The sequence below is a fragment of the Vipera ursinii genome (assembly GCF_947247035.1).
Source record: "Vipera ursinii genome assembly, chromosome: 1".
NCBI lineage: Eukaryota > Metazoa > Chordata > Lepidosauria > Squamata > Viperidae > Vipera > Vipera ursinii.
In genome coordinates, this window is record NC_139512.1 from 151,669,555 (window position 1) to 151,686,266 (window position 16,712).

At 41.1% G+C, this 16,712-nt stretch overlaps 1 protein-coding gene across 1 annotated transcript in view; it reads right to left on the reverse strand.

Annotated features, from left to right (window-relative positions):
- KCNH7 (potassium voltage-gated channel subfamily H member 7) overlaps positions 1 to 16,484 on the reverse strand; it is a 340,601-nt gene extending 324,117 nt beyond the window's left edge. The window contains exons 1-2 of the mRNA XM_083348517.1: positions 16,338 to 16,484; positions 12,331 to 12,561 (exon numbers count right to left, since the gene is read on the reverse strand). Coding sequence (XP_083204643.1) covers positions 12,331 to 12,561; positions 16,338 to 16,413 — 307 coding nt within the window. The 5' untranslated portion in view covers positions 16,414 to 16,484. The remainder of the gene's footprint in view (positions 1 to 12,330; positions 12,562 to 16,337) is intronic.
- Positions 16,485 to 16,712: the final 228 nt, after the last annotated feature.

Consider the following 16,712-nt stretch of genomic DNA (forward strand, 5'->3'; position numbering starts at 1 on the left):
AAACCATCTGAAGAACATTAGATTGCCTACATCTTAATTTAATCCTTTTACCATGCCACTCCCCCATGAACTCCATTACCAACTTCACTACTCCTGTTCATAAAAAATGTATCTGTGCTCAGGTCAGTTGTATCCTTGTGGCAAAACCTTAAAGTAATGTATTGCTGCATGGATTCCATTTCAGTGTTGTAGCCAGCTGGCAGAAAGGAATCTTGGGCAACTCCAAGAATTGCCTTGGGGAAGGGTGGGACTAAGCTATTTGAAATATTATTGTTTGAGAAACTAGCATGGATACAATGTACAATTTGGACAATATCCACACATACTCCAAAAGTAGACACTAACCACATAAAACAGATACCACCAAATACCTCTGTACTTTCATATTGTTATTTCATAGACCTCTGCTTTAGGAAATTTCCTTTCAGTTGGGAAAGAATACAGTGTGCATTTATGTATACTCTAATATCTTGGAGATCCAGATAGGGCATAGTGCAATATTCAGTGCTTCTCTAAGGTGACCTAAATACCTAGTGAGAGTCAAATTGCAGGTGAGCAAATAATGGAATTAGCAGCAGCGTGGGAAGCTTGGGTTCAAATCTAGCTCAGCCTGGAACCTTGGAGGATGAAATTAAAGATTAGGAAAAGCATTGAAATTTAGCTTCTTTATGAATGCATTTGATAACTCACAAGTGACCCCCTGAGATTTGAGCACTAAATTCATAAACAGAACAGTGTATTTGGGGGGGAAAATACACAAGCTGGTTTGCTACTAGACAGTTTTAAAAAGGAGCATCAGATGGCATCAACAGATCTCAGATACCACTTCATTTGGTATTATACAAATGCATCCAGAAAGCAATATGGGCCACTAGCAACTTATCCCTCTTGAGCTCTTATAAGATTAAAAGGTAAAGGTAAAGGTTCCCCCGCACATGCGTGCTAGTCGTTTCCGACTCTAGGGGCCGGTGCTCATCTCCATTTCAAAGCCGAAGAGCCAGCGCTTGTCCGAGGACATCTCCGTGGTCATGTGGCCGGCATGACTAGACGCCAAAGGCGCACGGAACGCTGTTACCTACCCACCGTAGAGGTCCCTATTTTTCTACTTGCATTTTTACATGCTTTCGAACTGCTAGGTTGGCAGAAGCTGGGACGTGTAACAGGCACTCACTCTGTTACGCGGCACTTGGTTAAAAGGTTAAAAGGCAGCTATGTATACAGTAAAATGGAGACCGAACAGAATATATCAATGATGGGTAGGAGAGTGGGCTTTTTTTTTCCAAGCAATAAACCATCAATTTGAGATTGGTGTTGTCTTTCAAACTGAGCATCCTAGTAGCCCTTGGAATGTGTTCATTGAATTGCTGTGGCATTTTCAGTGTCTGGTCTTTATTCCTACATATCATGGGCAAAGTAGATGGCCTGTGGTGGTGCTGTCTATAGTAGGTACAAGAACTTTACTTCAGTTTCCACAGAGCTGTTCTATGGTTTGACTTTTTAACCCTAACCTTTGTGCATTATAGATGGAGGGAAGGAAAAGAAGAAAGAAGTATTATCAGACATTTGTTTGGGAACTAAATAAAACTTATTCTGAGCTGTTCAGATGAAGAATGGTGGAACACATATAACTAATAAAAAGAATTTGTGCTGGCAGATAGCCCAACAGTAATCGATTTTATCACCTCCAGAGGACAAGGTCTGGCCTTCAAACTTTCATATATTAAGTAGAAGATGTAAGGATCCTCAGTGTCAAATTCCAGCATTTGTGGGTTTTTTTATTAACGAGTTTTACAAAAACAAAGTTTTACAATATATCCCCAAATCCCCCCCACCCCAAACCCGCCCACTTCCCCCCCACTTCCCAGAGCTAAATACAGGATTATAGTTACAATAATCATATTCTAAATAAAAATTATGCATAATATACAATTAACCAAATTCATAATGTGCTTTAACTCCCCTTTAACGTAACTACAAACAAAGTATCAATAACAATATCCCACTAAAATCTACTCATAAGCTAAATGGAACTTTTTAGTCCCATATTTGTTCTGAACATAATCTATCCATCTCCTCCAAACTGAAATATATCTTTCCTGTGAATGATCTTTCAAATAAGCAGAAATCTTAGACATTTCTGCAAGATTCGAAACTTTAAACATCCATTCTTCTATAGTGGGCAAACTATCCTTCTTCCAATATTGTCCCACCAGTAACCGTGCTGCTATTATCATGTTCAACATCAAGTTAGTTTCTTTAACATCACAATCTACAACAATACCCAATAAAAACAATTGCGGAGAAAACTTTATCTTCCTCTTAAAAATCTTTTGAATGTTCCACCAAATTTTGATCCAAAAAGCTTTTATGTTTCTACAAGTCCACCACATGTGAAAATAGGTAGCTTCTGAACTACCACATTTCCAGCATTTGTTATAGAGGTAAGAAAGAAAGTGTGAAATTTGATGGGTGACATAACATCATCACCAAAGTAGGATCTTAATAACAACTATCTTCTTCAGCTGAGAGGAAGAGATTATAGTAACTTCTCCTATCCTCTGATGAAAATACTCCAAATAAAATCACTCCACTAGCAATTAACCTGCAAAGAAAGTAGCTGAAATTGCTATTTTTATTCCCTTGGTTTTTATATGTATTTTTACCCATTTGTTGAATGCTGCCCAGATTCACTTTGTGAGATCAGCAGTTATATACATTGGATGTAGTACAGTGTGTGTGTGTGTGTGTGTGTGTGTGTGTGTGTGTGTGTGTGAATTTCAGTATTTTTAATGAGATACTACAGTTGACAATAGCAATTGGTAACTTTTACCCTGATGGCTCACACTTTGTCAATACTTCAGCAGGTTTTGAGAATGAGATTTGTTACAGACTGTTAACTTGTGTAGAAAGCTTGGCTGATGCACCTTGCACCGATTATTAAAAAATAAAATAAATATGACAGACAGAAATTAAAATACTGTCCCACCTGCAGCTGGCTGAGGTTGTTCTAGCATGAAAGAGGGATTCTTGTAATTACACTTGGAGGGCACTGTTAGGAATACCAGTTTCCATTCTTAGTACTGGGGTGAACAACCGTTTAATAACGAAAACTTCATTGTGGGGACTAAAAACCATGCAGTGTGTGATCCCATAGCCTTTGTAGTAGGGCTGTTTTTGAGGAATGTTCTACCTTTCTTTTTATCATGATAGGCCTACTGTTTTCATGTGTTTCCCATTCCCAAATGGAAAAATATTAGAGCACCATTTTCAGTAATCACCAAAGGAGAGCTTCCGAAAGGGAACCCAGGAATCATATGCAATCCAAAAGCATGTGTTCTGCAGGCCTGAAGAACTGCTTTGGAACAATTCTGTCACTGTTTTATTAAAATGGTGGCACACATCTTTGCTTTTGCTTTTCCCCCCACCAATGGCCATGTTACATTAGCATAGGCTACTCGATTTCAAAATTCCAGCAAAAAAACAAAGCAAACCCTAGGAGTACAGGCAGTCCTTACAAACATTCATTTAGTGACCACTGAAAGTTATAGTAGCACTGAAAAAAGTGACTTATGACCATTTTTCACACAACTGCAGCATCTCCATGGTCATGTGATCAAAATTCGTATTCTTTGCAGCTGGCATTATTTATGATGGTTGCAGTGACTCGTGCGTGTGTTGTGTGATCATCTTTTGTGACCTTCTGACAAGCAAAGTCAACGGGGAAGCCAGATTCACCTTACAACCATGTTACTAACTTAACAACTGCAATGATTCACCTAACAACTATGGCAAGAAAGGGGGCAATGCTCACTTAACAAATGTCTCACAGAAATTTTGTGGTCATAAGTTGAGGATGACCTGTACAGGAATATTGTAAGAAAAGAGAGCCAAATCTGTCCTTGGGACAGATCCATTTTTCTCTGCCGGAATCCAAGTGTGTACAGTGCCAGCAATACTAATTGGTTTCAGGTCATGAACCAACAGAAAATCAATGAACTTGTCAGTCTCCATTTTAGATGAGAAATATTCAAATCACATTGTCAGACTAGGCCAGGGGTAGGGAAACTCGGCTCTTTTATGACTCATGGACTTCAACTCCCAAAATTCCTCAGTCAGCATAGCTGACTGAGGAATTCTGAGAGTTGAAGTCCATGAGTCATAAAAGAGCCGAGTTTCCCTACCCCTGGACTATGCTCTGTGAAAAATCCAGTCTCATATCTTACTACATGGTAATGATACTGGCTATCTAGGCATCCAACGCTAGTTTTTTCAACTTAATAACAGCAGATAACTTAATCAATTAAAAAACAACTTCCTCTACCAGCAAATTTTGGCTGCCGTGAAAGGACTGGTCTTTTTTTAATTACAAACTGTCAACATACTTTTTAAATTACAAATTGTTTGAGATACTTTGGTATTCAGCAGTAGATCAAATCCAGGAAAATATACGCGCCAAGGGTTTACAAACACTTCACTTTCAGGATACTTTTCTACTCCAGGCAACAAAATGCCTTGGTCAACCCCTTACTGAAAGTCATTAAAGGTAAAGGTAAAGGTTCCCCCGCACATGCATGCTAGTTGTTTCTGACTCTAGGGGCCGGTGCTCATCTCCGTTTCAAAGCCGCTTGTCTGAGGACGTCTCCGTGGTCATGTGGCCGGCATGACTAGATGCCAAAGGTGCACGGAACATTGTTACCTTCCCACCGCAGTGGTCCCTATTTTTCTACTTGCACTTTTACGTGCTTTCGAACTGCTAGGTTGGCAGAAGCTGGGACAATTAACAGGTGCTCACTCTGTTACGCAGCACTCGGGATTCAACCCGCCAAACAGACCTTCTGATCGACAAGCTCAGCATCCTAACCAACTGAGCCACCGCGTCCCTTTGAGCCAAAAAAGTCATTACATGGAGTCAAATGACACTGTAGAATAATATCCTAGGGACAACTGCCTGTTTGTTCATCTAGCCAAGCATTGCTCAGTGCCACTTCCTCTCCAAGGGCCAATTTCTTGAATCTTCAGATAGAGCTGGAAGAAATGTCTAAGTGAAAACCTAGACGGTTGGTTACAGCCAGAATAGATAATGTCAAGCAAGATGGCCCAAAGATTTGGGTCAGTAAGACTCAGCAATTTTTTCAGTCTTTATTTACTCTTTTCATCATAAAGCGTTATCATGTCTAACATCCGTTGAAAAAACATACTCATGACTTACCTCACTGGGTGACAGCAAGGCTGTATCAGTTGAACATTTCATTGAGGGTTATGGAAAATGGTAACAGCAATACAATTTATGCTGAGTGCATAAATTAAGTTATCCACCTTTAAAACTATGGGCTGGGAAATCTATTGATTAATCCGTTCAACCCTACTTCATCAGTTCAATATTGATGTTCACTAATCAGTCAGGAGTAATACTATTGCTCTCTGGAACAACAAAATGAACTCTTTGGAGTCATGATTTCCAGTTGTCATTTTAACTGTAAACACCTCCTGCCCTGGCACTTTTCTGAACATTTCTCCACCAACATGGTAGCAGTAAACAAGTTCACCCTCCTGTCAATAATCAGTTTTCACTACTTGTTCTTAGATGTTTCCTAGTTTGAAAGCCTTGTTGTATACCTATTACACAAAAAGGATCAACAGAGTGCAATATCCTTCAATTGAATATGCCATCCCATCCTCAATCCTTCCACAATTATAGCTTTTATGTCAAAGCTTTACAGCGCTATCACCTCAAGCAATATTTTACAGCTGTCAAGAGTGATTTATGCAATAATGATTCCAATGGCAAAATGAAGTCCTCAAAGGAAGTGCTGTCACACATTTCCATGGGAAATAACTTTATTAAAACAAAAATATTGATGTGCTATGTAAATACCATTTTACCTCCAAAGATACCTAATCCGATCAGTTCTTCAAAAGGTTGTATAAAGGATGTGATGAAGCTTATGTGAAAAAACACATTAACAGTACCAGTTCTATTATTCAGAAATTAAATACTTCCTGGTTTAGTTATTATTGAGAAAAATTTATTTTGATGCAATTGGACATAAGATTCACATATATTTCTATACTTTAATCTTTCCTCTACTTTGAATAGGATAGTCTCAGAGTCAAAAAGAATGTAGCCCTCTTTGCTTTTAGGCAAGAGTAATCCCATTGCAATGTATCTCCAGAAATTCTGTGCTTCTTTCTGACTATTTCATAATAAGCCACCGAGTAATAACTGTAGGGCAGGGCTTTTCAACCAGTGGTACAGGTACCACCTGTGGTACATTGGCACCTAGCAGGTGGTACGTGACCATCCTAGTAAAGTGGTAGCGGGGGAGGGGAATGAGCTGAACCGGTGGCAGCACCGCACAAGCCTGAGCAAGAGCCGGCTGGAGCTGCAGGGTTCTCAGGGCTCAGCGGAAGCACCAGGATCAGCGCTTCTTCGGGGTTGTCAGGGCTCAGTGGAAGCGCCAGGATCAGCGCCAGGCTCCAGCTGGAGCTCGGTGCTGATCCTGGCGCTTCTGAGCCCAGAAGAAGCGCCGATCAGCTGGAATGTTGCAGCATCTCCAGCGTCTTGTGATTTATATTCAGATGCTTGGCAACTGTTTCATATTTATGATGGTCACAGTATCCCAGGGTCATGTGAAGTGACCAAAACCTGCTGGAACCACCCAGCAGAGGGGGGGAATAAAAAGCAAACACCCCCCACCCCACCCCCACTGCCAATCCTCAACAGAAATGCTCAGAAGAATGAAAACCTCGGACAGGAGGAAGAGCACCGCCAGGTGGGCAGGCAGGTGTCTTGCTGGGGTGTGGCTTGGGAGGCACCTTTTTCAGTGCCACTGTAACTTCGAACAGTCACTAAGCGAACTGTTGTAACTCAAGGACCACCTGTACTTCATCACTTTTTTCCTTTTTTTTTTTGGTCATCAAGTTTTTGACACCTTGCTAGGCAACTGGTGGTACTCAGATGTTGCCATATCCTAAAAGTGGTACAATGGATGAAAAAGTTGAAAAGCCCTGGTGTAGGGCATAAAATTCAAAATCTTAGCCAAATGACTCTATTAGATAAACAGAAATGGGAAAGGAATGCAGCTTAAGCACAACTCTGTAATAGAAGTAGCGGTAACAATTACATGCGTAATTCCAAGCAGTAATTTTTCAAGACCATGGAAATGTTCCTGTGCTTAGCTTCCTAGGAAGGTAATGAACCCAGGAACATTTCAAGGCTGCTATCCAAGGAAACCAAGATTAATTGCTGTGCCCATGGTTTTTTAATCTGCAATTAAGGTTAAAAAAATAGAACTCCAGATGTTGTGAAACTCCAGCTTCCAACTTCCCTAACCAATATGGCCAATAACAAGGGACTGAGGGCATTGTGCTACTCTATTTCTGCTACACCTGCTCTATTTAACGCAAAGGAACTTCTCACTAGATATAAGCAGATATGCTTATTGTTGTTATGACTCAGTCACTAAAAACAGAGAAATGTAGGTAATACCTCATTTTCAGGGATAAATAAACGGAAATGCATTTGCTTTAATCCAATGAATTCATAATCAATTGCAAACAATGGTATATGCATGAACATATGTAATCACAAAGGTGTGATTACAACCTTTGAATGTTCTGCACACAACTTCTAATACATTTTAAAGGTCAATAAGCAGCTCTTGCAAAGCCCAAGCCTTTGTTTTTAATTTCCATATCAGTATTACTTTTAACCACTTCCAGTCCAGATGCTCATAGTTACTCTGTGTTCCTTATGCTTTTATTCCATATGCAGTTTGTATCTGAGGAATAGAACTTCCTTATCCAGCATATCCACTCAATTCATTATTAATGCAACAGGTTTGCCACCATCAGGTGTTGTTGTTTTTTTACAAACTTCCCATTAACTGGAAATCTGTAGGTTTTGTCGTTTCCATGGTTAGTGGCTGAAGTTAAACAACAGGTTGGATTCACACAACACATGGGCCCACAGTAATCTAATTTAGATTGAAGCTATCTGAGCTCTGTATTCCATTTATATGTAGAAAGAGTGGTAGGTAGTTCTCCACTTATGACCATAACTGAGCTTGAATTAAGGTTGTAAGTCATGATGGTCATTAAGCAGGTCATCACATATTTGCATCCAATTTTACAACCATTTCCATGACAGTCATGAAATCAGTCACCATGGTGATTAAGTGAACGCCAAGGTCAGTAAGGTTACTAAGTGAATACCACAATCATCAAGCGAATCCATTGGCTACAATGAATAATTGTAAACATTGGTTTCTGATTATATATATATATATATATATATATATATATATATATATATATATATACACACACATACAAAAATTGTGGTCATATGACCGCAGAATGCTTCAAACAGCTATAAATGCAGGCCAGAGTACTCAATAGCAATAGCACTTAGACTTATATACCACTTCACAGCCCTCTTTAAGCAGTTTACAGTCAGCATATGGTCCCCCCCCAACAATCTGGGTCCTCATTTTAGTGACCTTGGAAGGATGGAAGGCTGAGTCAATCTTGAGCCAGTGAGAATCAAACTGCTGACAATCGGCAGAACTAGCCCGTAATACTGTATTCTAACCACTGCACCAGCACAACTACGATCATGTGACTGGGGGCGCATCGAAACTTTAAATTTAGGTCGTAAATAGCCATGGGGAGCTTTGTCATAATTTTATTATAAATTGAGGACTACCTGATGTGATGGAATATAATCCAGTGTCACAGGAAATAGGAGTTCTTTTCCAGAGATTAAAGAGACAACATAGCTCGGAATCCTGTATGCAGGAAAAGGAAGAAGGCAGACATCCCCCACCGCCACACACACACCAGCAGTTCAGTGTGTATATCTAATAATTACGCAGGTAAGTCTGCCAAGGTTTCTATCTATGTGTGAACAATAATAAATTTCTCATATCATCGTCAGTTCCCTGGGTCTGACACTGTACAGGAAAAGCTAGAATTCTTTAAAAGCAATAAAAAGACAAATTCATGTTGCACAATAAGAAGAGTCAAGGATTCACTGGCATGCCTTCCCCATTCAGTCATGAAGCTTTCTAAATAATCTTGTACCAATCATAAAAATAGAATTTGTGCTACAGACCTATTTGGTTTTACCAAGTTACTAGGCTGCAAAAAGCCAGATGATCACTAGAAGGCAACAAAATGTTACAGGTTTTCTGCATCTCTTCACCATAAGCTTGTGGCTGCCAAGTCTTTCATGCATGTTTAAAAACCAGAGTTTCTTCAGGAGATGCTGAGAACTGCAATATGGTAACAGTGCTAGAAATCTCTGTGAGAGACCTACATTGGTTTGTTACCGAAACAACTAATATACTCATCTAAAGTTGAAGTCCTAGAGATTTTATCCCACTGAACACATGACCTATTTCTGAATATAATGGAACACATAAAATTGTGGTGATTCTCTATTCCTTAAACAAGGCCAACATCTTAATCTTTGTTCTGTCAGGAAGCCAATCAAATCCAACAAGATTGGTAGTTGCAGCTTCTTGATCCTGGGCCAACCCTTTTGTGTATACATGTGAGACTGATGTGTGTACAAAGAAAGAGGCACTTGCATTATGAAACTGCTTCCTCTGTCTAGTTCCTTTTGACCTCTCCCATCTGTGAAAGCTGCAGTTGGAGAGTTACTGAGAAAATACCTACTAGGATCCAAAAAAGAAGGGCGCCACAAAAGTTTGACAAAAAAATTGAGAACACAAATACCCACCAATATTCACAACCACATTTGCAACAATAGACATACTTTTTCCTGACCTGGAGACATTGTTCTAAGGCAGACATGTCAAACACAAGGCCCGGGGGCCAGATCCGGCCCGCGAAGTGGTTTCATGCGGCCCGCGAAGCCATCCTGGAAACAGTGAGGGAACGGCCCCCACTGCCTTGGCCCTGGCCCAGAAACCCTCCTTCTGCCAAAGACCCTCAGATCTGTCCCACTCCTGCCCAGGCCCCCATAGGCACCCTTGATGCAAACGATGTAGAGCTGGCCACGCCCACCCAGTAGGCCACACCCACTCAGGCCATACCCACCTGGCCCCCTGAGGGCAACCGCAATGCTGATGCGGCCCTCAACGAAATTGAGTTTGACACCCCTGTTCTAAGGAAATGTACTTATCCAAGCTTGTTTTGTTTCCAGGAATTACATTTCTTAGTGAATGGAATCCTTCAGCAATGCCAATCCACCAATGCCACCACAACCATTGAAGAGATACAGGAGTCACAACTTCTTTAGAGTTCAATTGTCACTTTATGATTCGTTTCATTGTCACAATTCTCAAATGAATGTAAACAGTGCACAGGTGGGCCTCTGAAGCTTAATTAAAACTCAAGATTTGAATATATCACAAATTTGCATTTGTCCTTTGAATAGATATGCAGTGCAAACAACAATAGAAGAACAACAACATAGCTATGTATTACTGTAACTGAATAATCAGAAAATAAAATAAATGAAGCTCTGAGAAATAATTAATATTACTATTCCCTTATCCAGATGCATTTTGACAAAAAATGTACATCTTAAGTTCATAAACAAATACATATTGTATGATTCCTACTGAAAATAATGATTCATTGTGCAAATCTAAATCAGTTAAACTCTGCTGGATAATGACCACAATAAAGTTATTTCAATTTGAAATCAGTTAAACCTTTAAAAATATGTGATTTAACCTCTTTGAAACAAACGATTTTCTTAAATTTTCCCCAAAGTTATTACTCAGTATTTGAAACAATATATACTCAAATGATTGTTTAAATGTAAATATACTGTATAACATCAAGCATCTTATTCTATCAAATCAAATGCACCATTTCTTTTAAATATATCACCAAAGTAGAGGGTTTTTTTTTATTCCATGATGTGAAGCAGCAATTAGTATAGATCAGGGGTGTCAAACTGCTGGCCCACAGGACGGACACGTCACCAGGAAACCGTGCCCATCCCATTGCCAGCAATGGGGAAAAAGCTCTGATACATCGCGCGACATCACGTGACATCGCGAGTTTGACATGTCTGGTATAAATCAACAAAATCCACAGTGGAAAATATTTATTAGTCCTTAATTTGTTTGAGGTTTACATATGTATGCAAGGGGTAAAAGTTGCCTTTAGAATGACAGTCACATTTTGTATATAATGTGATTGGATTTTTAATATCAATCCAGTATTTAAATTCTGATTTGACAACTGGGCACATTCTTCACTGTTCTCAGATTGCCAATAGCTCTGTGCAATACTTTGGATTTTATTCCAAAAAGATTCTATGGGCCATACAAGGGCATGAACATAACACCTATCAGATTCTTTTTCTGGGAACAGTAGGAGAGGTAATCTTCTAAGACATTGTTGGAATAAAATCCAAGGTACTATACAGCCCAAATTTTCAGGAACATTCACTGTTAAATTTATAATGAGGATATGTGGAGTAAACTATCCTTACACGTTACACATGCATATATCCAAAACCATATTATTTTGAAATACATATAATGCTGTATTTCAACACTGGTTTGGAACAATTCACTCATAATCTTAAGTGTAATAGAGAATGTAGGAAATAGAGAGAGCACTGACAAACTATGAATGAATTCAGTGAAAAGTAATAAATATATAAGGAGGGAAGAGATATGAATCATTCATTGGAAATAGTAAAATATGCATATTCAGCATGCGTTCTTACATACAGTACTTGATTTTTAAACTTGAAAACAATCACAGTTCCAGACATACAACTCAATTTTCCCAGAAGTGGAATCCTTTCCTCCTTCCTTTCTGTTGTGTACTAAACTGAAAAATTAAACCATAAACAAGATCTCTTTGAAAACCCCCACATGAAGAGAATCATTCACGTCACTTCAGCAATTCAGTAATTTAGCAATATGCAAACAGAAACCTGCTTAAACACCAATCCAGAGCTGTTTTTAAAGGAAAATGAAGTGGATTGCTGGTGTGGAAGAGGCTATTCCTTTAATGCGGTGTTTATCAACCTTGTCAACTTGAAGATGTGTCGTCTTCACTTCCAGGAACATCACAAGTAGCGTGCATCTTCAAGTTGTGATGGCTGAGAAACACTGTTCTAATCTCTGGCTAGGATAACAGTCCCTTGTGTCCTATCTTAATTTCCTAGAATGGGTGGATTGATACATCAATAAAAGACACATTCAAGAGGTCTCGGAAAGAAGCACCACACACTTTATAGGTATTTAAGAGCCTTCAGTGAGCATCCCAACCCCTCATGGGAAGCCGGCATTCAAAACTTGTTTTGAAACAAATGCAAGAAAGAAACTACTTTACCATCTTTATGATAATAGGTAACGTCCACTTTTCTCTCCTCCGATCCAAGCAATGCCTGGGCAATTTGGGCAATGTGGTGTCTTTTGGTTTCTGGTCCATGAAGAAAGTCACAAGTGCAGGGTTTTTGCATGACATCTGGCCGGGAGAAGCCCGTCATCTCACAGAAGCCATCATTGCAGTAGATGATCGCACAATTCTGCACTCTAGCATTAGCAATGATGAATTTTTTATCTGCAATAAAACAACAAGGTATTTTTTCAAGAATCTTATGGTTTCTCAAAAGCCTCAGGTGTCTGTCTAGAGAAGAGCTGTTGCTGCATCTAATTTCTACATACGGTGAGCTTTAGCAGACGCTTAATACCACTCTGGTGTACCAAAGCTCTTTAAAAGTGACTCGGTGGAATGCAGAAGAATTAAAACTCAAAATCAGCTGACTTCGCGGGAGAGGGAAATCTGTTCTACTGTAGGAAGCTGCTTGCAAAACAGTCTGGGTGAAAAGCTTAATACTGGCTTACTGTTCTATTGAAAAGGCTTTTCCTTTGTGCCGAGTACTGCTTGTCCAAGCTCCTGAAAGAGGCTTCATTTCTGAGGGCCTGAACTTTAATGAAAGCTTTGTAATAGGCTTTTGGACTGGAAAAAAAAAAGAACAGAGGTGTTCTGTACCAGCCTGCTACCGGCCCTGCAGCAAAAGCAGGGACAACCCCTTTACAAACGGCAAGAGGCTGGAATAAAGCCTGCCAAATTTATTCACATAAAACAGAGCAAGACAAGACACCAACCATGAAACAGGAGCTAAGAAACAGGAACTATCCAAGCGGTTGCCTTCAGCAAACCAGCCCTCCCACACATTCCCCTTAAATACAGTTCAGGGCGTGGCCTCTCTCTGCCTCCTTCCGAGGTGCCCCATTGCCTTCCTCTGTTTACTCCTGATTGACTGCCTCCTGCGTCGGGCGTCCTTGAACAGGGCCAGCTGTGGGTCATCTTCATCCACGCTGTCAGGCTCACACAGCTGGGTCTGCGTCGTGACCAGGTGGGAGGGGCCTGGCTGGGGGCTCTCATCAAGCTGTCCAATCCCCTCAGCAAGCTCTTCAACACCCCCCTCCTCCTCCTCCTCTGAGTCGTCCGACCCAACTGCCGAACCCACAGGCTGACCCTGAATCACAACAAGAGGAAAGTTAAGATAATATCACTGGGCTTGCAAACAAGTCTGCAAACATATCTAGCAGATCAAAAACTAGCTTTTCCACCACCACCACCAGCACCACCACGGTGGATGTTAGTTTTGCTCGATATTTTGCAGAAGCCATGTTCGAATGAAAAAGGCTAGCACGTATCTTGTCTTTACAAAAAAGGTTCTCAAAAACAGAAGTCCACTCATGAAAAGATGACTTATATTGGGTTGGGCTGTTGGCCATCCAGCCCCAGATCTCTCCAGAGCAAACATATGACTTAAGCCCCTCCAAAGGACACTGCAGCATTATAGTCCTTAATGTAACAGAACGGGGAAATGATGAGATGGTACAGCAGAACCAAGCTGCCTTTATTAAACTGTGGTGAAATGAAATGGAAATGCAGTGTTGTCCTCTTAAGCCTCCTTGTTTCTTTTTTGTACTCCTGCCTAATTTTGGAAATCCAGCTCCTGGCACCTATCTAGCCCTTGTCCAAATAAGTAGCCCATCTATTTTCTAAGGTCTATTGACATGGATATTATTTCCTACCGCTTAGTACTTGGGTCATTTTAACAGGAGATGCCACGGATAGAGAGACCTTTGAATGCCACGTAGATGTTCTGAATATGAAGCTTCTTTGGCACAGGGACACCGTACTTGTGCTAAACAGAGAGACACCTGAGAGCAGAGGTTAATCTAGGGCACTGTACAGTAAGAAGAAAAACAATTTGGGGGGGACAGGGGCTACCTGAGGCACTCCAGCAGTATTCCGCAAGAGCAGGTTGATTTTAATCCTCTTGACTGCCCTGTAGAATGATGCTCTAAACAAGACTGTGGGATTCTAGTTTTCACAAAATCCAAGTGAAAGAATTTAATTATACAACACATCTAATCCTGGCTGTATAAAGCAAGATACTGGACCGATTTTCATTCTCATATGGAGAAGTAATCCAACAGAATCGCAGAAACGTATGGCTTTAGATGATCATAGGAGAGTAGAGGGAGGCAGATTATAGCCTCGATTATTAATTTACAGATAAAGATAATAATGTACTCTAACCAAGCATTTTACTTGAAATACTCACCCATGTAGTGCTTCTCTCTACAGAAGCTGCATTGCCTGCTCAGTTTTGCTGAGCCTGTTGTTTTCAATGACAGGCACAACCCTGAAGCCACATCTGTCATAACATTAAGGACCAAGGAACAAGATATTTGCCTCACATCTTTTCCAAGCTTCATCAGAGCTATCACATGGCAGAAGTGCACACGAGCTATCCAAAGGCTAAACATATTTACACTTGAAGACACAGTGAGAAGTCTCCAAGGCAGTGCACATCTGTTTTGATTTCTCTCCATCTCATTGACATATTTTGAAATGTTTCTCATGCATGTCATCTTCCAAAGGAAAGATCCTAATTACTGACAAGTTCTCTTTGCAGCAGCTATAACCTATGTCACTCAATGGCCTTGTGATGGATTTCCTAAGGGACAGATACCGAGTCCGCTAACTTTAGTGGGTTCCTTCCATCCAGAAAAGTTGCGCAATTTGACTTTTACAGGGTAGGAAACTGTTACCTTGATATCCATAGCATCGTTATGGAGTTGTTAGCAATCTACCTATATTCTTCTTAGGCTAGTTCTAATGTATCTAGAATTTATTATCTCACGGCATTCCAAAGATACTTTTCCATTTTCCTGTTTTTAGGGAATTGAGACCAAAATATGTGACAATAATTGAAAGATTAAATTTGTAATCCTCTACACTTATCTAAAAGTAAATCCTTATGATTACAGAAACACTTATTTACAGCACTGCATTAACCCGTCTTGCAACTCTAACCCTATTTTCAGAACAAACATTCTTGAAATGCTTAAAATGAAAGCTCATGCAAGCCACCATAGTTTATACTCAATATTAGACAACTTTCCAAAGGGCACTGTACTCATAATTTATTGCAGTTTTGCAACAATTTTAATGTTTCATTATGACAGCTCACAAAAAGTTTTTACTATGGTCAAATGTTGTTTACGATTCTAAAGGAACTCAAGGCACCATCAGATCTGTCCGATTATAAGGATTTTACAGCTCACCCCGAAAAATCCTAATTCATCCCAGCCAGCAGCCCATCTTAAAAAAAGGGCCTGCAAGAAAACTTTTTCACAAAGTCCTGTCAAACAAGTACCTCCAGGCCACAAAAGGTCCAAGGTTTAAACTTCCAAGCAGAAAACAGCACACAACTTCCAGGACTTTAGGCCATCCAAAGCCCCCCACCCCCACCCCCCCATCCCCTCACCCCCACCCCCATTGTGGGAACATGCCTAAACAGCCGTGTGCGTTTCGTTCGCGGCCCATCTGAGCCGAGGGAAGGAAAGAAAACAATTTACCGACCCCGTGTCAAGGCAAGCCGACCCAGGACGGGAAGGAAAGCCCACCTCCCCACCCGATCGCCGTCTCTCGGGAGACGGCTCAAGCCACCCAGAGACGCCAGGAGCAACCCCTGCCAAACCCGATCGCTTCTTTATTATTTCTTTATTTATTTTGGGGGACTTTATACGCCGCCCTATCTCCCGAAGGAACTCAGGGCGGCTAAAAACAATAAAAAAAATGCAATAATACAAAAGTTTTTTTTTAAAAAAAAAGAATTAAACTAGCAGCCCCAATCATAAAATTTAAAAAAAAAAACATTTTAAAAATCCCGGTCGTCAGTCCAGGTCAGCCTGATGGAGCTTCAAACTTGTCTTCCTTCCCCGACGACACGAGCCACCCGCACCGGCGAGCCCCCTCCTCCGACCCCAGGGAAACCTTCCCGTCGGGGGGGGGGGGGGACGCGAACTTACTTTGCCCTTCGAATTTCCGGATGATGGTGCCCAAGAAGGTGTTTTGCGGCGCCACGTGACCTCTGCGAACTGGCATGTTGCTGGATCTCCACCTCCCCGGGCGCGACGCCTCTCCTCCTCGGCTGGCCGGCTCGCTCGTTCCTCCTCTCGCTCTCGCTCTCCCCTCCGGCTACCCTTTGCGAGATCTCATCGCTCAGCGGCCGCCGGGCAAGGCTTGGCTTGTGATCTTAGCAGCGCCGCCGAGCTCGGACGGGCTCCCGCCCGCCCGGAGCCTGCTCCATGCTCAGCTTCTGCATCGGGGGGCCGACCTGACCCGCTCGCTTTCCCGCCGCCACTTCCACCTTCCTTCCTTCCTTCCTTCCTTCCTTCCTTCCT